The sequence below is a fragment of the Saimiri boliviensis genome, chromosome 3 (assembly GCF_048565385.1).
Source record: "Saimiri boliviensis isolate mSaiBol1 chromosome 3, mSaiBol1.pri, whole genome shotgun sequence".
Lineage (NCBI taxonomy): Eukaryota > Metazoa > Chordata > Mammalia > Primates > Cebidae > Saimiri > Saimiri boliviensis.
Window position 1 is genome coordinate 81,108,929 of NC_133451.1, and position 23,386 is coordinate 81,132,314.

The window sequence follows — 23,386 nt, forward strand, 5'->3', positions numbered from 1 at the left end:
GCCTTCCCCCTAATGGAACGTGGGCTCCAGCGCCTGGGCTCTGGCTCCACTAGGAACGCGGGCCTAGGAGCTGCCGGGCAAGCGCGCCGACCGCGTGGGCGGCTCCCTCGCGCCTCCCCCCTCAGCGCGCCGCAGCCGCTGGGCAAGGCTAGGCGAGGCCAGAGGGAGGCGGGCCGAGGGGGCAGGCGAGGGACGCGGGACCGCGGGGAGCTCGGGGGCGGGGAGCAGGAGGCGGCGGGCCCCGGGAAGAAAGGAACATGGCTCCTGAGGCGCACAGCGCCGAGCGCGGCGCCGCGCACCCGCGCGCCGGGCACCAGTGACCGCGATGGTGAACTCCAGCCGCGTGCAGCCGCAGCAGCCCGGGGACGCCAAGCAGCCGCCCGCGTCCCGCTCGCCGGGCCCGGGCCGGCTGATGGCGGGTGGCGCGGCCGTGGGCGCCAGCCTCGCAGCCCGGGGCGGCCTCCGCGAGCAGCGGGGCCTGGAGATCGAGATGCAGCGCATCCGGCAGGCGGCCGCTCGGGACCCCCCGGCCGGAGCCTCGGCTTCCCCTTCTCCTCCGCTGTCGTCGTGCTCCCGGCAGGCGTGGAGCCGCGATAACCCGGGCTTCGAGGCCGAGGAGGAGGAGGAGGAGGAGGAGGAGGAGGTGGAAGGGGAGGAAGGCGGAATGGTGGTGGAGATGGACGTAGAGTGGCGCCCTGGCAGCCGGAGGTCGGCCGCCTCCTCGGCCGTGAGCTCCGCGGGGGCGCGGAGCCGGGGACTTGGGGGCTACCACAGCGCCGGCCACCCAAGCGGGAGGCGGCACCGGCGAGAGGACCAGGGCCCGCCGTGCCCCAGCCCGACCGGCGGCGGGGACCCGCTGCATCGCCACCTACCCCTGGACAGACAGCCGCCCCGAGTGGCCTGGGCCGTGAGGCTGGTTCGCGGGCTGCGAGGTAAGAGCGCGCGACCCGCAGCGGCTGATTCACAAACCAGAACGGCCGGCGCCGGCCGGGGCCATCGCCCGCCGCGGCCGCTCCCCGGGCTCCACCTGGCACCCCCTCTGCGTTCCGCCTCCCTGGGAAGCGCATTCCCCACCTCCGCTAATCCTGCCCTATTTCCGGTACCCGGCGCGGAATTCCACTGCGCTCTCGCTGGTGCACATTTATTGGATACCTCCTTCTTTAGGATATGCCCCCGTATTCTTTTTTACTGAAAATAAGTGAAAGCCTAATTAGAGTGAAAGAGTACATGTGAAGTTTTTGTTTCTCTTGTAGGGGAAAAAAAAAAATGAACCTTAATTGTAATGTAACTGATGGTAGTTGCAACTGCATATTTGCTAATGTCACAAAATCTAAAGGAAAATGTTATAGTCTCCCGCAGTTTCCTTCTTGCCTGGATGCTCCGTTGTGCCCTCATCCCGGTTGAAACGGTAACAGTACAGTACATACAGTGTTATCCAAGCTGTGAGAGGAGTGTGACAGATTGTCATTGATGATTTTTTTTTTTTTTTTTTGGTGATGTGTGTGGTTGTTTTGGGGAGTGGGAGCTGTTGAGAACGCTACAAATAGACTAAAATAATATCCGTGAAGTCATTTGGCTGTTTCTAATTCTAGACCTTTTTCTAAAAGCAGTTGCAAAGGAAAGGTTACATTGTTTAAAAAAAAATTTTGAAGTATGTTTTTAAGTAACTAAATTAATGTTCTTTGAAATTCCACCAAAACGATGAAGTCACCAGATACCAGCTGATAAATGTGTCTGAGTCCAGTCCGCCCAGCTCTACAAAAGGCAGAAGAGGAATTTTCAAATTTGCCCGTGCCCAGTAAGAGGACATGAATTTTCCAGTACAGAGGAAATTCTCTTTTTACAAATTTTGAAAGAGGTATCCTTGGAAAAGTGTTGCATTTGCTTTTACCCTCCAAATTATTTTAATCTATATTTTTATAGAGTTTCTATTTTCAGGTGTTTTGAATTTTTTCATTCTTCCCCTTCTGTTGGTTTTGAAAATCTTGCACAAAAACAGCCTAGATGTTGTTATAGCAATGTGATTAAAACCAGGTCAGGCCTACACTCAAATCCCAGTTCCACCACTCATTTGCTGTATGACCTTGAGCAAGTTACTTAACCTCTCTGATCCCCCAGTTTTTTTATTTATTTTTTTTTTAAGAGAGATGATTATAGTGCTTAGTTCTTGACTCACTGGGAGAATTAAATGCGTTAAGATATGTAAAATCTATTTGCCAGGTTGCTAATTAAATAAGTTAAGATATAGAAAATGTATTTGCCATGTTGTTAGTGCTTCAGAAATATAAAGTAAACATTTTGGTACTTCTTTTGTGGAGGTACTTACGCTACTTAATATAATTCAAGCATGGTGGGGAACAAAAGATCCTTTTTGGATAACCTGTGTGAGTAGATTAATAAAACACTAAAACCATTTAAGGTTCAAAACTGGATTAATACAAATTACATATTATTTTACACCATTTAAAATGTACATTTAAAAATGTTAAATTAAATAATATTAATACAAATTATATATTATTTTACACCATTTAAAATGTGCCTTTAAAAAAACATTCACTGAAGTGAGAGAGAGGTTCCTTTTAAGTTAATAAATAACAACGGTAAGTTGCATGATACTTTTAACTCAGTTTAAGCATTTGATAACACACCTAACCTTGTTTGAATAAACCCAATAACAGAATATAGATAAATAAAAAATATATATAAGTATGTATATAAATTTATTTCTTTTATAGAAAAATTTCAGGAAACAAAATGAATAAGCTCATAATCATAAAACTTCTAGTCAAACTGTGTCAGTGGTCTGATTTGTAGGAAAGCAGACTCAGGACTCAGGAATTTTTTTTTTCTTTTTTCAAGAGACAGGGTCTCACTCCCACCCAGGCTGGAGTGCAGGGAAGCAAACATAGTTCATGGCAGCCTCATACTCCTGGGCTCAAGCTGCCCTCCCACCTCGGCTTCCCAAGTATTTGGGATTACAGGTGCAAGCTGCTGCTCCCAGCTGAAAAGCTTTAATTATGTAAAATTTTAAAATAAATTGGTATTACTTTCTTTTATGAAGAAATATAGTTGATATTCTTGTCACTTATTAAATAAGCAACATTTGTTAAATATTTAGCACCTATTGTGAAGACAGCACTGCTTGCCGCTATGAAGAAATAAACTAGAATGCATATCACTATTTTCATATGGTTGAAAACCCAGAAGTGTAAAATAAATAGCCATGAATGGGTTGAAATTTTTCCCTCGCTTTGGATACTAATGACAGCAATCTTATATGCACTATCTAAGCAGTGCCCTAAGATCAGAACAGAAAGTAACTTGCAATTTTTAAAGGAAGGAGAAATTACTGAAGTTTGGAGTGGTCAGGAGTTTCCCTGGAAGTCTCCTCCTTTATGACTTTACTCAACTCACTGAAACCACCTGAGCCTCAGCTCCTCATTTATAAAATGGAGGAGCTGAACCTGATCTCCAAGGTCCTTTCTAGCTTCACCATGCTCTGGTTTATTGTTTAATGACATGAATCCAAGATGGATAACAAATGGTCATTTTTTTGCTCCTGCTACATTAGATAGATCTATCTTCTTAGCAGAAGAAAAATAGCAAAAAAGACATGTTTGAGGCCTGTTTGCAGGATGCATTGTATCTATCAGGGAATTAAGAATGTATCCCTAGATATTAGGAAGGAGTTGAAAGTTTCTGAGCAGGAAGAGAACTTGCTGAAAGGAAATTGAGTGAGCAGCATGATGTACAGGAGAGCTTGGCAGAGGGAGACAGGAGTAAGAAGACCCTCAGGAGGCAGCCAGTGAGGAGGTGAAGAGGGCCTGAACCAAAGGAAGCCAAGGAAGACTGAAACATTTAAAGATGGTGCCCAGACTTAAAAGTATCCTCAAGTATTTTTTACTCTTTTCTTAGCAAACTCTTTTTAATACAAAGATAAAATGTGGTACTCTGAGTCATCAAACTTTCTGAATTTCAGAAGTTGAATGTTTTTGTGACAGCATCAACCTGTTAAAGTCAGTTTGTATTTGTTATTTTAGGCATATATTCTTGGGCGGTTTTTTTTTTGTTTTTTTTTTTTGTTTTTTTTTTCCTAGAGAAATTATGAAGTATTTGCTGTACAAGTCAGGGTGGGCTAAACTGCTAAAACAGATGCCTCCCTCCCCTTCAGTACCCTGAAGAATAAGAAGTTAATTTCTTGCTCATGTAACATTTCAGAGGGTATTTCAGGTTAGCAGCAGCTTTCCTCCATGTGGTGATTAAGGGATCCAGGCTTCTTCCCTTCTGGGTCTCCCAGGTCCCAGTCATTGCCTCCATGGTCAAGGCTTAACAGCCACGTGCAGGTTCTGGTGGAGAGTGTGAAGAAGGCTCACCACTGCCGTTTCCTTAAATGCCTCATCCTATAAATGGCCCGCATCACTTTCACTCATGACCCATTGGCAGAGTTCTTAATTATTTAGCCACAGATATCTACAAGGGAGGCTGGAAAATGTAATGCAATCATGTGCCCAGGAGGGAAAAAATGAATTTCAACAGGTGGCTAGCAATGGCCTCATTAGGGCTCAGGCTTAAATGAAATAGTAAGTCTACCCTTATTTCTCCTAAAATAATTGGATCTTGACATTGAAATTGGTGTGCTGATTGTATTTAATAAGTGACTCCAATGCAGAATTAGTCACTATTTTATTTTGCCACACTTTATGTAATTTTTATTTTTTCTGGCTTCCCTTTTGATGTCTAAAGGGAAGCATAATTAGTTATTGGAAAGCTTATTAAGACTTAAAAGAGATTTGAACTTGGTTTTGGTTGATGCTACCACACAGAACTGCAAACATCCAACTTACTGCTCTTACTTTCTGCTCCTGATAGTCTATACACAGTGACTGATGAATTTAGCCTGTCTTAAGGCTTCAGAATTTAGTCTGATGTCACCACCAGCAGAGAATTATCCTAAATTACAGGGCAGTTGTGCCCCTCAGGGGATATTTGGCAATCTGTGGAGACATTTCTGCTTGTCATACCTGGGGGAATGCCCCTGGCATCTCCTGGGTTGAGGTTAAGGATGCTACTAAGCTATAGTGCACAGGACAGCCCCCACACACAAACACACACGTGCACACTACAAAGCAGTCTTCCACCGCAATTGCCAGGAGTGAGGACGTTGAGAAACCCTGCCCTAGACTGTTAAATTCAATGAGAAATGATGGTTTATTGCTCACTGTGTGCCAAGCACTGTGTTAAACTCCTTATATACATAGTTTCATTTTTATCCTCACAACAACCTGTGAAGAAAGAACTGGCATCTGTCACCATTTTACTGTTGAGGGCACTAAGCCTTCTAAAGGTTAAATAACTTGCCCAGGGCCACAACTATTAAATGTTGCAGTCAGGATTTAATTCCAGGCACTTTGTATTCAAAGTGTTTCTCATCCACTATGCTATATGCCAGTAGTGCCCAAACTTAACTTTAGCCAGCAATTTTCTGCATCTCTTTAGTTTATGAACAATGAACATTTATTCATTAGGACATGCAGGGTAAATGATACCAACACAGTCCATGTATCCAGAATTCTAATTGATCTAGGGAGTGGAAGAGCCTGCCTCTCTGTTTTGTTTTTGTTTTTGTTTTTGTTTTTTTTTGATTGGGATAAAATATACATAACATAAAATTAGCCATTTAACCATTTTAAATATATAATTCACTGGCATTAAGTAGATTTATTATATTATGTAAATGGAATTAATGCTTATGATTTATTTTCAGAACTTTATCATCCCAAATAGAAACTCTGTATTCATTCAACAGTTTAACTCCCTGTTTTCCCATTCCCTTTTCCCTGTCCGCAGTAACCGCTATCCTACTTTCTCTGTGAGTCTCCCTATTCTAGCTACCTGATACAAGTGAAATCAGACCATGTTTGATCTTTTGTGTCTGGTCATTCACTTAGCATAATATTTTCAAGGTTTATCCATAAGTGCAAACTTTCTTCCTTTTTATGACTGAATAGTATTTCAGTGTGTGTGTGTGTGAAATACTGTTCATTGTGTGCACAAACACACTGAAATACTAAGTCATACAAAGCAAGTTTGCACACATAGGCACACACGTTACATTTTGTTTATCCATTCATCAGTTCATAGGCTTTGCGTTTTTTTCCTACCTTTGACTGTCATGACTTTCCCTTTATTTTCAATCTGAACTTTACTTCATCACTTCCTCTTTTTCCTTTTTTATTTGTACCATAATTTTGAACAACAGACTTTGTATTTTCATTACTCTGGGGATTTTTTGAGGGAGGCTTGCTACCTTTTGGGGTTGTGATTACGTTGTGCCAGTAACAGAATCTATGCAGTCAAAAACGTTTATGGGACTTTCCTTCATGATAGGTATGAGGAATGCAGAGATGAATAATACAAGGTCTCGACTTTCAAGAAGCCCACAGTTTAGTAAGGGAAACAGAGGCGTAAGTAAGTAATTGCAATCCCAGGTCTCAGGTATGGGAGGATTCCAATAAAGAGAGGATAAGGCCAGGCATGGCAGCTCATGCCTGTAGTCAGGAGGATGAGACGGGAGGATCACTTAAGCCCAGGAGTTCAAGGCTACCCTGCAGAACATAGGGAATGGCAATAAATAGAAAAATTAGCCAGGCAGGGTGGTATGTGCCTGTAGTCCCAGCTATTTGGGAGGCTGAGGTGGGAGAATCACCTGAGCCTGCGAAGTTGAGGCTGCAGTGAGCTGTGATCACACCACTGCACTCCAGCCTGAGTGACAGAGTGAGAGCCTATATCTAAAAAAAAAGAGGGAGAGAGAGAGAGGATCAGATCTACCTCAGGAGGTCAGAGAAGGCTTCCAGAGGGAGTAAAACTTGAGCTACAATTTTGAAGAATGAGGGGGGAATACAAGGAGAAAAACATGATAGGAACAAGACCAAGCAAACCTGTAACTTCTGCTATGGAATGGGTACACTTTCTTGTAGACAATTGGAGCCAGTGTGGGCTTCTAGCTTAGGGAGCTGATACGATCATATGTCAATCTGAAGATGACTCTTGAAACAATGCAGAGGATAGAGTGAGGTGGATAGGCTGGTGGCTGACAGACTAAGGAGAGAGCTAATGAAGAGGAGGAGGGGTGATGAGGGCTGCAACCAAGGCGTATGAGCTGGGATGGCAAGAAGCTAGATTGAAGGGAGACAAAAACCATCAGAATGGTGGATCCAACTCCATGGGAGGGATAAAAAGAAGGCCTATTCTAGGATGAAACCCAAATTTGTGGCATGGTGCCAGTAGATTTCCAGAGAAAGAAAAACACAGTTTTGGGAAGGTGAGTGTGAGCTGTCTAGAAAATACGCAGGTAGAACTACGTGTTAACTGTAGCGTATACTTGTCTGCACCTCAGGAGATGGCTGATTAAGAATTCAAGATTCAGGCCGGGCACAGTGGCACGTGCTTTTAATCCCAGCTGCTCAAGAGGCTGAGGCGAGAGGATTGCTTGAGCCCAGGAGTCTGAGACCAGCCTGGGCAACATAGTAAGACACTTGTCTTAAAAAAAAAAAAAATTCAAGATTCAGGAGTCAATAACTATTTAAAGTAGAATGGACTATTCTATAGAAAATGGACAAATATAAATAAAAAGCCACTTCCCTTTCTAAAGGTGTCCCTGCAATCCAAATGAATACTGGGAAGGATTGTATTCATCCTTCTACACGAGGCTCACGTGTGTCTTAGCACAAAAAGAGGATTGTTTTATGATATAAATACATTGAGAATTTGGTCAGGCTATTACAATGAACTGGTAGTTCATATGGATTTGCATCTTTATACCATTCTGAAATCTAGACCAACTGGGCCTCCAAAAGGGCATTTTGCAGATTTGGGCTTGTTTCTGAAGCTACAGACAGGCCTCTTCCAAGCACTAAGTGCTTCACAAACAATATTTCTAATTCCCAGGACAACCCCCCAAAAAGGCACTTTCACTCCATTTTTAGATGAGGAAGTGGAGGCTCCTGATGTTAGGTAAGCTCCCAAGTGGTTAAGGCCTCAGTTTAATATAATTTGACTCCAAAACCCAATGTTGCACAATGCCTTGATAATAGGCCATATGGGTTTCATGTATTTCAGATGGGACAGGTTAGTGTAAGGCAAAAGATCCACAATGAACCTTTTAACCATGGAACTGAAATATTTACAGATGAAATGATACAATAGCTGGAATTAATTCCAAAATAATTGGGGCTGTCCTGGTCCATGGCCTGTTAGAAACCGGGCCACACAGCAGGAGGTGAGCCACAGGCTAGCAAGTATTAAGGCCTGAGCTCCGCCTCCTGTCCCATCAGCCGTGGCATCAGATGGGTGGGGATGTAGATGAACTAGGATTGGCCTTGAGTTGATATTGTTGGATCTAGGTGATAGATTTGTCACTATATCATCCCCTCTTTGTGATATTTCTGATATTTTCTAAAATAAAAAGATTTTTGTTTGTTTGTTTGTTTTTAGACTGAGTTTCACCCTTGTTGCCCAGGCGGGAGTGCCGTGTCGTAATCTCAGCTCACCGCAGCCTCCACCTCCCAGGTTCAAGTGATTGTCCTGCCTCAGCTTCCCAAGTAGCTGAGGTTATAGACATATACCACCACACCCGGCTAATTTTGTATTTTTAGTAGAGATGGAGTTTCACCATATTGGTCAGACTGGTCTCCAACTCTTGACCTCAGGTGATCCACCTGCCTCTGCCTTTCACAGTGCTGGTATTACAGGTGTGAGCCACCACGCCCAGCCAATAAAAAGTTTTTGAAAAACTATTTGGATAAAATAGTTGGGGAAATGGCATTTTTGTTGAAAGCCAACTATTACGTTTGGAATATCTTTTGTTTGGAGTTCTCCATTACAGAGTTCCCTAGTGTTCATGTTAAGAAGTAACATCGTGCAGAGGAATGCACTGTTGAGATCAGCATTCCCCAACCTTTTTGGCACCAGGAACCAGTTTCATGGAAGACAATTTTTCCATGGATCTGGGGTAGGAAATGTTTCAGGCTAAAAGGATTCCACCTCAGATCATCAAGCACTAGATTCTCATAAGGAGCAGACAACCTAAATTCCTTACATGTGCAGTTCACAGTAGGGTTCTCAGTCCTTTAAGAATCTGATGCCACCGCTGATCTGACAGGCAGAGCTCAGGAGGTAATGCACGCTAGCCGGCGGCTCACCTCCTGCTGTATGGCCCAGTTCCTAACAGGCCATGGACCAGTACCCACTTGCAGTCTGGGGACTAGACACCCCTGCTTTAGAGAATGTACTCTGGCTTTGCGTTCTGGCATTGGCTAAGCACCCTCTTAAAGGAAGTTGGGTCAATACTCTCATTCCATGTTTTTCCTAACAGCTGGAAACATTGAATCCCTGCAATACTGGGAAGTTACTCCAACTACAACTAGAATAGTTGTCAGAAAGACAACGGTTGATTTTGACGAATGTCACCAATTTGGACATGATTCCATCCTTAACCATTCTTACCCTATCAGCTTTACCAAATATGGAGAGTAGTTGGCTGCAGGACAGCTATTTTCCCTGCTTGTAGATGCAGCTATTTCTCACCCATCAAGACATAAAAGATCCCTGTACCCTAAGATTGATTTTACATACACACCAATGGGAAAATAGGATGAAAATTTTTAAGTAGTAAATACTTGAGGAAGTAGACAGAGTAATTTAGAAAAAGAAAATATATAGGGTCAGGCACAGTGGCTCACACCTGTAATCCCAGCACTATGGGAGGCCGAGGTGGAAGGATTGCTTGAGCCCAGGAGTTCGAGGCTACCTTGTCAATGTAGTGAGACCCCCACCTCTACAAAAAATTAAAGAATTAGTTGGGCTTGGTAGTATGCACCTGTAGTCCAAGCTACTCAGGAGGCTGAGCTGAGGCAGGAAGATTTCTTGAGCCCAGGTGGTTGAGCTGCAGTGGGCCATGTTTGTACCAGTGTACTCCTGCCTGGGTGATAGAGTGAGACTCTGCCAGAAAGAAAAGAAAAAGAATATATGGATGTATATCATATAAAAATATACACAAGGGAGGCCGAGTGCAGTGGCATGCCTGTAATCCCAGCACTTTGGGGGACCGAAGCAGGGGGACCACTTGAGGCCAAGAGTTCAAGACCAGCCTGGGCAACATATTGAGACCTCATCTCTGCAAAAACTCAAAAAATGAGGCAGGAAGATGGCTTAAGCCCAGGAGGTCAAGGCTTCAGTAAGCTGTCATCACACTACTATACTCTAGGCTGGGTAACACAGAGAGACCCTGCCTCAAAGTAAATAAATTCATACATATCCATTTGAAATGTTTCATTCAAAGGCTAGGATTAAATTGCCATAGGCCATTGCAAGTTTAGCTTGAATAAATTTAATATTTTTTGAGATGGAGTGTCACTCTGTCACCCAGGCTGGATGGAATGCAGTGGCGTGGTCTTGGCTCACTGCAACCTCTTCCTCCTGAGTTCAAGCAATTCTCCTGCCTCAACCTCCCATGTAGCTGGGATTACAAGCACCCGCTGTCACACCCGGCTAAGGTTTGTATTTTTAGTAAAGACAGGGTTTCGCCATGCGGGCCAGGCTGGTCTCAAACTCCTGACCTCAGGTGATCTGCCCACCTCATGCCTGTAATCCCTCCCAAAGTGCTGGGATTACAGGCATGAGCCACTGCACCCAGCCTACCTTGAAAATTTGATAGGAGTTTGTTTTTTCTATTTATAGGCCAAGCAATACCATGTATAAATATTAAGAATCATGGATGTTCCTTAGTGCCTAGTTGTTTATAAAACATGGGAAAGAATGAAATCATTGACCAAGTGAGGCAGGGCAACAGTCTTCCCTGGGAGTAAAGAGACTAGCATTCTCTACTGACATGTATTTTAGGCCTGGCCTCCAAAAGAAATCTACCCAAAGAAGTGGTGTGTTTGTGTCCAGGGTTCCCAAGCCTAATCTGTGGCTGCCTCTGTGTTATTCTAAGTTATAATTTTCCATGTCATCTAAATTTATAATAATTCTTTAATATGACAGTGTTTCAGTGAACAAACATTCTGCTTGCTGCATTTCTTCTGAGTGAGTAATTCCCTGACAACTACCAGATCTTGGCAGAAGCAAACCTGGTCATAAGTTATGCTCCACTCTCAGTGTGGTGAAACCTATGATGCGTAACACAGTGTTTTTGAATTCAGTGCTGATTTTCCTAAAGGACATTTGGGAGGAAAAAAGAAAAGGAAAGGAAATATCCAAATTCAGGAATAGAACTTATATATTATTATAGGACTTAAAGAATACATGGACACTAATTCGATGAACTCATTTATTTGAAGTAAAAGACCTTATGCTATTTTTCCCATTTCTCTGTGTGGCTTGATTGTGGTGAAAGTCGCTGTGTGAGTTTCCATTCTTGAAGGAGTTAAGGTCTGTGGAATCAAAGCGTGAGACAGCATGCAGGGGCCGGGTTGGTTTCCATGTCACAGCCAATCTAATCTTACCGAAAGGATGAAGAGGTTTGTCTTTTTTGGATAACGTTAAGGTTCTTCCAAGTAACCAGCAATGTGACTTTACCACAGTGTTCATTAACGGGGGTTTGGATGGCCACCGTGTCGGTTGCTGGCTGAGTCCAAAACTGCGGTCACCTTCTCCAGCAAGCTCATGCAGGGTTACGTCATCGTCACTCAGCCGGCCCAATGCTTTTTCCATCTGCTAAAATATAGAACATGGTTGCCAATTCTACCCTTTCTACAAAGAGAGACAGGGAACATAGATGAGTTGCTGCTGTTAAAGATTATATGTTAATTGGCATTTTAAAAACCTGTTAAATTAAGCACGCTTAGTGTGGGCAGTCACAGTCACCATGGTGTTTTTTAATAGGACAGTGTCTGCTCTTACGGAGCAGAGCTTTTGTGCCCGTGGGTTAGAAGCATAACATGTTTCTATATTGAAATGATTCTCCAACCAGGACTTCTTTTCATCAGGGGTGACCTAAAAGGTACTATGTGCAATATAGTTACATCTTGTTCTTAACTGGGTTTAGTAGTAGGATAATTATAAGGTTGTGTCCACGTCAAATAGGAAGAGCTGGTAAATTTTGCACAATTATTTAACTCCTCTGTTAGGCCTGCCGTATTTCCTGTTCTCTTTTTGAAATTTTACTAAGATATTGCTAATGGGCTTGGGAGCTTATAAAATGATCAGGATTCTTGCCTTATGTTTTGCATGTTGGGATAACAGTGGACCTAGATGTATTCGTAAATAAAAGGTGGACCTACAAAACCAGTTTCTCAGTTGCTTTCAAAATGTGCTAAGAAAAAATAAAATAAAAATAGGAGAATCTCCCTTATAGGTGATACTTTTCAGTTTGTGCTTTTTGTTGTTGTTGTTGTTGTTGTTGTTGTTCCTTTTTGCCATTTACAAGATTTCTTAAATAAAATATCTTTTCTTTTTTTCATTATTATCTTAAAGGTCTCTGGGGAACAAGACTCATGGAGGAAAGCAGCACTAACCGAGAGAAATACCTTAAAAGTGTTTTACGGGAACTGGTCACATACCTCCTTTTTCTCATAGTCTTGTGCATCTGTAAGTAAAATATTTCCTTCCACTAACGGAAAAGTTTTGAAAAGATTTGACCTATCCAAATCACAATTAAAAGGAGTTGCACCAGAGGAACAACTCAGAGGTTACTTCCTTACCTTTGTATTTAATTCTGATTTTTTTTTAATTTAGGTATTTGTTTATTGACTATCTTCCTATAGTAGAATGCAAGCTTTATAAGAGAAGGGATGTGATTTGTTCTTTGCTATATCCCAATTTCCCAAAACCAAGGATGGCAACGGAAGGTTCTGAAAAATGTACAAGAAAGAATTTGATCAAGTGCTCAGTGATTATGGACTTGCCATTAACACAGGAAGGGAAAGTCAAAGAGTTCTATTCCAATTTAGAATTTGGTCAAGTTCTCTTCTGCACTCTGGTAAACATTAATTAAAAATCAGCATTATCTGACCAGCCAGTTCATTGTCAGCAGTGACAGTTTTCACTATGAGATACACATGGCAACTTGCTAGACACCACAAAACCAAGTTAGAGGATATTTGTCTTAGATTTCTTAACAGTGAATGCAGCGTCGCTATTATTACAGTTGTCATCATTATTGTCATACTGTCGTATTAGTTAACATAAAGTCTGCATAAAAATTATTTCCAGAAAAATGGCTTTCCAAATTTGACTTTCAGGAAATACAAATAATGCCACTAATACTGCTTTTATTGGCATATATATGTAAAAGTCCCCTTCTTTTGGATTTGGATATGTTGTGTCAATGCATTATTTTAATTCATTATTTCTTCTCAATCTTTAAGAATTGCTGGCCTTTTACTCCGCAAGAAACTTGCTATAGACCCATGTCTTTCCTCTTCCCTTCTTTCAGTTTGTCCTCCCATCTTCTGGTAGGGCGAGAGGGACGCCTGAGCTAGACTAGTCATAGGAAACATTTGTCTCGAAGTCCAGAAAGCCACAGTGATGGATTTGTCCTCTGAATCCAAGGGTGTTGGATGATAGATTTCTGTCACCTCTCATTTCTGTCACGTCCTTATCACGAGAACAAATAAGGAAGCAGATTTATGACCCCAGAGTCTTTTACCAAACTCCTCTGAGAAAAGAGTTCCTTTTTTAAAAAAATTAGAGACAGGATCTTGATCTGTTTCCCAGGCCAGAGTGCAGTGCTGCAATCATAGCTCACTGCAGCTTTGAACTCCTAGACTTGAGTGGTCCTCCCACCTCATTCACCCAAGTAGCTAGGACTACAACTGCATACCACCATGCCCAGCTAACTTTTAAAACATTTTTGTAGAGGTGAAGTCTCACTTTGCTGCCTATACTGGTTTCCAACTCCTAGCTTCAAGTGATCATCCTGCCTCAGCCTCCCAAAGTGCTAGGATTATAGGCATGAGCCACTGCATTCAGCCTGGATGTGATATTTTTATGGTTTAAATTGTTAGAGTTTAGAAACTGAGATTGAGTTTGCTGCCTGCATTAAAATGGTGCTTAAATATTAAACTGCAGTGGCCTTGAATATTAACAAATTGATTAGAATTATAAAGTTATTCTCAATCATTACAGACAAATTTCTAATGTAAAATAGAAGGTAACCCCTCTACATAAGTCTAGAATTTCAGCAGTCCCTAAATGTGACTGAGCATTAGAATCACCCAGTGATTTTAGAATATATATGTGGTTTGCCTAGATCTCCTAACAGAGCCTCTAAAATATAACCTAGAGAAATGAGTTTTCAGATGCAGTGAAAGTAAGCCAGAGAAGTAAGCTAAAGACAGACAGTGTTAGAAACATGCCTAAAGTCACGTAATGAATTGGTTTTCTTGTTTGAGAATATTGTTGCTTTTTGTTCTTTTTCACATGAATCACATTTTACTTCTTATATGAGTAGCTATATACTTAAAAATTTTACTTTTGGAATATTGTAGAATCTCGGATTAAGAAGGTAGCTTAATAATCATATGGTCTGACCTCACTGGATGCTAAAATTCTCTTTAAAACGTCCCTCTCAGATGGTTACTCATCCTGCCTCCGATTGAACAAGAGTCCCAGGTTAAGGGACTTACTTCTTTGAAGTAGTTCCTTTCATGTTTCTACAGCTATGTTAGAAAGTTCTTCCTTCAGTGAATCCAGAGTCTATGGTTTGTCACTTCCACCTAGTTGCGCCCTTCAAGCCTATGTATACCAAGTATCTTTTCTGTGCTGCTTTTGCAGTTCAGCTCTTCGGAGGCTGGGAAACAGATACCTGATCTTCCCTAAGACTTCTCCAGGTTAAGCCTTTCCAGTTCATCCAGCTGTTGATTATGTGATTGGAGACACAAGTTTGAGTAACTCCCTTGATGGGCAGTCCCTCTGGCACATGTTCTGTTCATCAAAGTCCCTGAGAAAGCACACGAGCCTCCCTGTGGTGAGTGGGGCCATGAGATTCCTCAGTCAGACACTACACTGTGGCTTCTGCAACCTACCAGGGCCAGACTCATGAGATTGTCTCATCATATAAATGATTCTTTGGTCTCTTCACGAAAAACGGTGAAGCACTGTGTCCCCCAGCTGTATGTGAACTAGTCTGGAATCATAGTGAAGGACTTCTTTTTCAACCTTGTTAAATTTCATCTCGTTAGGATCTACCCATTTTTCAATTCTGTTGAAATTCTCTTGGATCTGGATTCATTCATCTCACATCAGCTACTCCCTGAAGCCTCACAGTATCAGCAGAGTTATTATCTTTGTCCATATCCTTGTAAATTATGAAACCAAAAAATATTAGTCTCAGAACATCAGTGCATTAATCAAGGCTCTGATTGAGGTTCACTTCATTATATTGTCATCCTGCTCTGAGTGTTCATAAACAAGAGGATAGGAAAGACTTTTGCAAATCCTTGTCTGAGTAATTCCACCATTCTTCTGATCTGTGAGCTGTTGACCCATTAAAAAGGAAGTGGGAATAACCAGGTAAGATTTACTCCTAGCAAAGCCTTACTGGTTTCTAGTGATTGAGTCCTTTCCCTGTTGCTTACAGGCCATCTTTTTAATTACTAGTTTTAAAATCTTGCCAGCAATGTCAATATTAAGTGACCAAGAATATCAAATTCATTACTCTGTATGTAAATGAGATAGTATACTTACCTCTGTGCCTGGGGTATTAGGCTGTTCTTGCATTGCTATAAAGAAATACTTGAGTCTGGGTAATTTATAAGAAATGAGGTTTGGCCGGGCACTTTGGCTCACACCTGTAATCCCAGCACTTTGGCAGTCTGAAGCATGTGTATCGCTAGAACCAGAAGTTCAAACCTAGCCTGAATTACGAGGCTTAATCTCCTCTCTACAAAAGATACAAAAATTAGCTGGGCATGGTGGCATGCACCTGTAGTCCCAGCTGCCCAGGAGGCTGAGGTGGAAGGACTGTTTGAAGCTGGAAGTCAGTGATTGCAGTGAGCCATGATTGCACCACTGTACTCCATCCAACCTGGGCAACAGAGCAGGAACCTGTCTCAAAAAAAAAGAGAGAAAGAGAAGAAAAGAGGTTTAATTGGATCATGGTTCTGCAGGCTATATATGAAGTGTAGCTCCAGCATCTGCTTCTGGGGAGGACTCAGGGAGCTGTTCCTCATGGTGGAAGGTGAAGCAGGAGCTAGCACATTATGTGGTAAATGCAGAAGCAAGATAGATTGGGGCCGGGAAGGAGTCACACACTTTTAAATGATCAGATTTCATGAGAACTCACTCATTATCTCAAGGACAGTACCAAGAGGATGGTACTAAATTATTCATGAGGTATCCACCCCCATGATCTGATCACCTCACACTAGGCCCAACCTTCAGCATTGAGGATTACGTTTCAACATGAGATTTGGATGGGGACAACATCCAAACTATACCAGCTTACACAATAGGTATGGTTTTGGAAAGCAGTTTGACATCATAAGAAAAGTATAGATATTTTTTTCATCAGAGAAACTTAAGTTCAAATCCCAGCTTCACCACTGACATGATAGGGAAATGTGGGCAAGTTAATTAACCTTTTTCAGCCTTTATTTCCTCATTCCTAAAACATGTATTTAGAAATATCATTGTGAAAATTAGAAATAATATATGAAAAGATCCTAGGATGCTGTCTGTCATACAGTAGTAGTATTAAGAAGTTATTCTTGCTAAAGATTGTTGAGAGCCGGGCGCGGTGGCTCAAGCCTGTAATCCCAGCACTTTGGGAGGCCGAGGCGGGTGGATCACGAGGTCGAGAGATCGAGACCATCCTGGTCAACAAGGTGAAACCCCGTCTCTACTAAAAATACAAAAAACTAGCTGGGCGTGGTGGCACGTGCCTGTAATTCCAGCTACTTAGGAGGCTGAGGCAGGAGAATTGCCTGAGCCCAGGAGGCGGAGGTTGCGGTGAGCCGAGATCACGCCATTGCACTCCAGCCTGGGTAACAAGAGCGAAACTCCGTCTCAAAAAAAAAAAAAAAAGATTGTTGAGAATGGCAGAATTATCTCAGTTAGTTCTAAGAGCTATAGTTTCTAATTGTTTGAGCACAGACTCAGATTTATTTGGAGCAGCTAACTGCTCACCCAGATCTTATTTTCCATCTTACCAATGAAAGTTTTGTTCCTGTCTTTTAAAAATCAGTCTCCTTAACCAAGAGAACAGAAATGACATGAGAATTAGGTAATCCCACTTTCTCTCTAATTCAGGATTTATTCTTACTTGAAACCTGAGAGTTGCTATGAATTCACCATTAAAATACTTATTAATATACATGGGTTACTGTTATAAATAGCAATAGTATTGCTATTCTGTGAGTTAGGTGTTGACATTAAAGAAAGGAATAAAGAATATTTAGAAGATCTTTGAAAACAATGGCTGGGCATGGTGGCTCATGCCTATAATCTCAGCACTTTGCGAGGCCAAGGCAGGTAGATCACTTGAGGTCAGGAGTTCAAGACCAGCCTGGGGAACATGACGAGATCTCATTTCTACAAAATGTGCAAAAATTAGCTGGGCATGGTGGCATATACCTGTAATTCCAGCTACTCGGGAGGCTGGAGCATGAGAATCACTTGAACCCAGGAGGCAGAGATTGTAGCGAGCCAGGATTGCACCACTGCACTCTAGCCTGGGCAATAGAGTGAGACTCTGTCTCAAAAAAAAAAAAAAAAAAAAAAAAAAAAAAAAAAAAAAAAGAAAAAGAAAAAAATGGAAAGAAGGTATTTGGTGAATCTATGATAAAAATATATTTGCCATTTCCTTTTTCTGTGCTCTCTACTCATTCTATAAAATTGAGTAAAAAATCTACAAGTTTAAACACAATAATAGAAATCACAAAAGTTAGTTGAGCAACATTATAGAAATGTATTTCTATGTGTCAAATAGGCAGCATTAAAAAGCAGAAAGCAATTGCAAAGAATGATTATAAGAAATATCACAAAGCATTAATATTTTAACACATTTGAAACTTAAAAATCACTGAGAAAAATGGTAGACTTCCATAAATATTTTACAGAGTAGAAAAAATAGGCCTGACACAGTGGCTCATGCCTGTAATCCCAGCACTTTGGGAGGTTGAGGTGGGTGGATCACGAGTTCAGGAGTTGAAGACCAGCCTGGCCAAGATGGTGAAACCTTATCTCCACTAAAAAATTTAAAAATTAGTCAGGCATGGTGGCGGGCACCTGTAATCCCAGCTACTTGGGAGGCTGAGGCAAATAATTGCTTGAACACAGGAGGCAGAGGTTGCAGTGAACCGAGATCACGCCACTGCACTCCAGCCTGGGTGAGAGGGCAAGACTCCATCTCAAAAAGACAAAGAAAAAATAATTCATATGTAGGTACAGTGGCTCATGCCTATAATCCCAGTACTTTAGGAAGCCAAGTTGAGAGGATCACTTAAGGCCAGGAGTTCCAAGGCCAGCCTGGGCAACATAGCGAGACCTTGTCTCTATTAAAAATTTTTAAATTAGCCAGGTATGGTGGTGCATACCTGTAGTCCAAGTTACTTGGGAGCCTGAGGCAGGAGGATTTCTTGAGCCCAAGTTTGAGGCTGCAGTGAGCCATGAATGCACTACTGCACTCTAGCCTGAGCTATAGAGTGAGACCTAGTGTCAAAAAGATAAAAAAATAAAAATTAGCCAGGCATAGTGACACATGCCTATAGTCCCAGCTACTCAGGAGGCTGAGGCAAGAGGATGACTTGAGCCTGAGAGATGGAGATGGCAGTATGCCATGATCATGCCACTGCACTTCAGCCTGGGTGACAGAGTGAGACCCTGTCTCAAAAATAAATAAAATTAAAATAAAATAAAGAAAATTTATTCAAATAGGGAAGTGATATGGTTTGGCTCTGTGTCCCCACCCAAATCTCATCTCCAATTCTAATCCCCATGTATTGAAGGAGGTTCCTGGTGGGAGATGATTGGATCATGGAGGTGGTTTCCCCCATGCTGTTCTCATGATAGTGAGTGAGTTCTCATGAGGTCTGGTTGTTTGGTAGGTGTCTGGCACTTCCCCTTCTTTTTCTCTTTCCTGCTGCCTTGTGAAGAAGGTACTTACTTCTTTGCCTTCTGCCATGGTTATAAGTTTCCTGAGGCCTCCCCAGCCATTCAGAACTGTAAGTCAATTAAACCACTTTCCTCTATAAATTACCCAGTCTCAGGCAGTTTTTTATAGCAGTGTGAAAATGGACTAATACAGAGACTTGGTACCAGGAGTGGCGTACAACTATAAAGATAACCTGAAAATATGGAAGCGACTCTGGAACTGGATGACAGGCAGGGTTGGAACAGTTTGGAGGGCTCAGAAGAAGACAGTAAGATGTGGGAAAGTTTGGAACTTCCTAGAGACTTGTTGAATGACTTTCACCAATATACTGATAGTGATATGGATAATGAAGTTCATGCTAAGGTGGTCTCAGATGGAGATGAGGAGCTTACTGGGAACTGGAGCAAACATCACTCTTGCTATGTGTTAGCAAAGAGACTGGCAGCATTTTGGCCCTGTCCTAGAGATCTGTGGAATTTTGAACTTGAGAGAGATGATTTAGAATAATTGGGAATGGAAATTTCTAAACAACAAAGCATTCAAGATGTGACCTGGCTTTTCCTGAAAGCATACAGTTATGTGTGCTTACAAAGAGATGGTTTAAAATTGGAACTTATGTTTAAAGGGGAAGCAGAGTCCAACAGAAGTTTGGGGAGTTTGCAGCCTGACCAAGTGGTAGAAAAGAAAAAGCCATTTTCTGTGGAGAAATTCAAGCTGGCTACAGAAATTTGTGTAAGTAATGAGGAGCTGAATGTTAATCACCAAGACAATGGAGAAAATGTCTCCAAGACATTTCAAAAATCTTCAAGGCAACCCTTGCATCATAGGCCTGGAGGCCTAAGAGGGAAAAATGGTTTTGTGGGCCCAACTGCTCTTTGCAGCCTTGGGACATGGCACCCTGTGTTCCAGTCACTCCGGCACCAGCTGTGGCTAAAAGGAACCAAGGTACAGCTCAGGCCATTGCTTCAGAGGGTGCAAGTTCCAAGCATTGGCAGCTTCCATGTGGTGTTTGACCTGTGGGTGCACAGAAGACAAGAGTTGAGCTTTGGGAGCCTCCACCCAGATTTCAGAGGATGTTTGGAAACACCTTGATGTCCAGGCAGAAGTCTGCTGCAGGGGCAGAGCCTTCATGGAGAACCCCTACTAGGGCAATGCAGAGGGGAAATGTGGGGTTGGAACTCCCACACAAAGTCCTTACTGGGGCACTGCCTCATGGAGCTATGAGAAAATGACCACCATTTTCCAGACCCCAGAATGGTAGATCCACCAACAGATTGCATTCTGTGCTTAGAAAAGCCGCAGACACTCAATGCCAGCCTGTGAAAGCAGCTGCAGGGGCTGTACCCTGCATCGCCAGAGGTGGAGCTGTCCAGGACCATGAGAGCCCACCCCTCGCATTAGCATGCCCTGGATGTGAGACAGGCAATTAAAGGAGATTCTGGATCTTTAAGATTTAATGAATGCCCTGCGGAGTTTCAGACTTGAATGTGTTTCAGACCCCTTTGTTTTGGCCAGTTTCTCCCATTTGGAATGGGAACATTTGGGTGCCTGGACCCCCACTGTATCTTGGAAATAACTAACTTGCTTCTGATTTTACAGGCTTATAGGCAGAAGGGACTTCACTTGTTTCAGATGAGACTTTGGACTTGGACTTCTGAGTTAATGCTGGAAAGAATTAAGACATTGGGGAACTGTTGGGAAGGCATATTTGGTTTTGAAATGTGAGAAGGACATGAGATTTGGGAGGGACCAGGGGGAGAGTGTTATGGCTTGGCTCTATGTCTCCACCTCAGTCTCATCTCCAATTGTAATTCCCATGTGTCAAGGGAGGGACCTGATGTGAGGGGACTGGATCATGGGGGCAGTTTCCCCCATGCTGTTTGCATGATAGTGAGAGAGTTCTCATGAGATCTAGTTGTTTGGTAAGTGTCTTTCACTTCCCTCTTCTCCCTCTCTGCCCTGGTACCTTGTGAAGAAGATACTTGCTTCTCCCTTGGCTTCCTCCACAATTTAGGTTTCCTGAGGTCTCCCTAGCCATTCAGAACTGTGAGTCAATTAAACCTCTTTCCTTTATAAATTACCCATTCTCAGGGAGTTCTTTATAGCAGTGTGAAAATGGACTAATACAGAAAGTATTTAACTTTAAACTCATTAGTATCCAAAGTAATAATGAAAATGGAGAAATGAACAACAAAATCATAGTACAACGTGATATGTACTAGGACAGGAAGAGCCCGAAGAAATCTATGAATTTCCATTTATTTATCTCTGAAAGAAGGAAACTTTCTTTGCCTTATATTCTAAAGAAGAAAGCAATATTTTATTTTACTTTTAAAAATCTTGCAAGGATACTAGTCTAAATATAGTTTTCCTAATTTGCCAGAGAATCCATGAAGATCAAGTTGATAACAAGATTAGTGAAGTAAAGGTCAGTTAGTTAATCTCACAGCAGCTGCAAGCTAATTCCATTTCCAGTGAAAAACGTCCTGATAGCTCCCCACATATCTTTTCACAACAAACAGTTTCAGTCTTAAGATAACAGTTTGCAATCCATGAGAAGTAACTATTAAGCCTTCGACTATGGCTGGAGGACTCCTCATCCTTTCTGATAAATTGACTGGACAAAAACTCAGTTTTAAAATGATAAGAAATAGAAGATGTATAGATGTACTTTACATGTGACCAAAATGGGTTGTGAAAACATAAGACATGGTATCCAAAAATACTGGCAACACAGTACACTGTAGAGTATTGGTTCTTTTATCCTTGCGATCGCGTGGCTGAGCTTACTGCCACTGCTTAGCATTGCAAGAGCATCAAACTGCCTATCACTAGCCTGGGAAAAGATCAAAATTCAAAATTTCACGTACAGTTTCTACTGAATGCTTATCACTTTTGCACCATTTTAAGTCAAAAAATCGGTAAGTTGAACCATCATATGTCCAAGATTATCTGTATGTAAATATTACACATCTTTCTCTCACTGTGAAAACAGAATAATACTAGCCAATACTAGCATTCTCAAAAGCACTTGTGTCAACAGTCTTTACCCCTTAAAGATTTTTCCTCACCATTTTACAATTGTTACTTAAAATTTTCTTTGAAATTTTAACCAAATCTGGATTAAAAGATTTGGGGTTTTTAGTGACTGAATTATTTCACAAACTCTCTCACTGATTCTGCAGTCTCACTTCTGCCTCCTAAAAGGCCCTTACCACGATCACTGGGGATGGTTCTTTTCAGCCTCTTCCTGCCCATTTGGTCCAGTGGTGTTTGGCATTCCAGGACTTCCCTCTTTGGCCTTGATAACTCCCTTTCTTCCTGTGTTCCTCCTTGCTGTATTCACTTGCTTTTCTTTCTTCTTTCTGAAGCATGTTTACACAGTATGTTCTCTGATTAGGCCTGGGATGATCTCTAGGTCTTTTTTTTTTTTTTTTTTGAGACAGAGTCTCACTCTGTCGTTGCCCAGGCTGGAGTGCCGTGGCATGATCTTGGCACACTACAACCTCTACCTCTTGGGTCCAAGCAATTCTCCTGCCTTGGCCTCCTGAGTAGGTGGGATTACAGGCGTACTCCACCATGCCCGGCTAATTTTTATATTTTTAGTAGAGACAAGGTTTCACCATGTTGGTCAGGCTGGTCTCAAACTCCTGACCTTGTGATCTGCCTGCCTCAGCCTCCCAAAGTGCTGGGATTACAGGTGTGAACCACTATACCTGGCCCTCTGGGTCATCTTTTCCACAGACAATGCTTCAATTAGTACTTGCATGCCAGTGACTCCCACATCCCACTCATGAGCTCTGAACCTGGCACCAGCTTCTGCTGGACATCTGCAATGGGATGTCTCACAGGCCTCTCATTGGTAACATGCCCCAGCCTGAAGTCATCTCCCACCCATCCGTCCAGCCATGCTCTCTAGCTCTCTTGAATCCTGTGTGTCTTCCTAGATGCTTCCCCTCCTAGTCTTCTGTGATCAGTCTGCCTCTTCAGAGGCTCTAGAATCTTCTTTCCTGTATCACTCTTGTCCCTATTTTAATCCTTATCATCTCTTTCCTGACTTATTCATTCATTAAGTTGTTTAGTAATTTAATTAAAAACAGATTTAGGCCCTGTCTTTAAATGTGGTAAGTGATACGAAAGGAGATGATTGCGGAAAGGGATTTCCCTACACGGAAGGCCTCTCTGAAGCCTGAACCAAGAATGAGAGAGAGTCAGAGGAAGAGGGAATTGTATGAATGAAGGCTCTGAGGCAGGCAAACACTCACATCATTCCAGAAACACTCAGAAACC

At 42.3% G+C, this 23,386-nt stretch overlaps 1 protein-coding gene across 1 annotated transcript in view; it reads left to right on the forward strand.

Annotated features, from left to right (window-relative positions):
* The first annotated feature begins 208 nt into the window (after positions 1-208).
* Positions 209-23,386, forward strand: part of PKD2 (polycystin 2, transient receptor potential cation channel) — a 75,695-nt gene continuing 52,517 nt past the window's right edge. The window contains exons 1-2 of the mRNA XM_003924159.4: positions 209-932; positions 12,478-12,591. Coding sequence (XP_003924208.2) covers positions 326-932; positions 12,478-12,591 — 721 coding nt within the window. The 5' untranslated portion in view covers positions 209-325. The remainder of the gene's footprint in view (positions 933-12,477; positions 12,592-23,386) is intronic.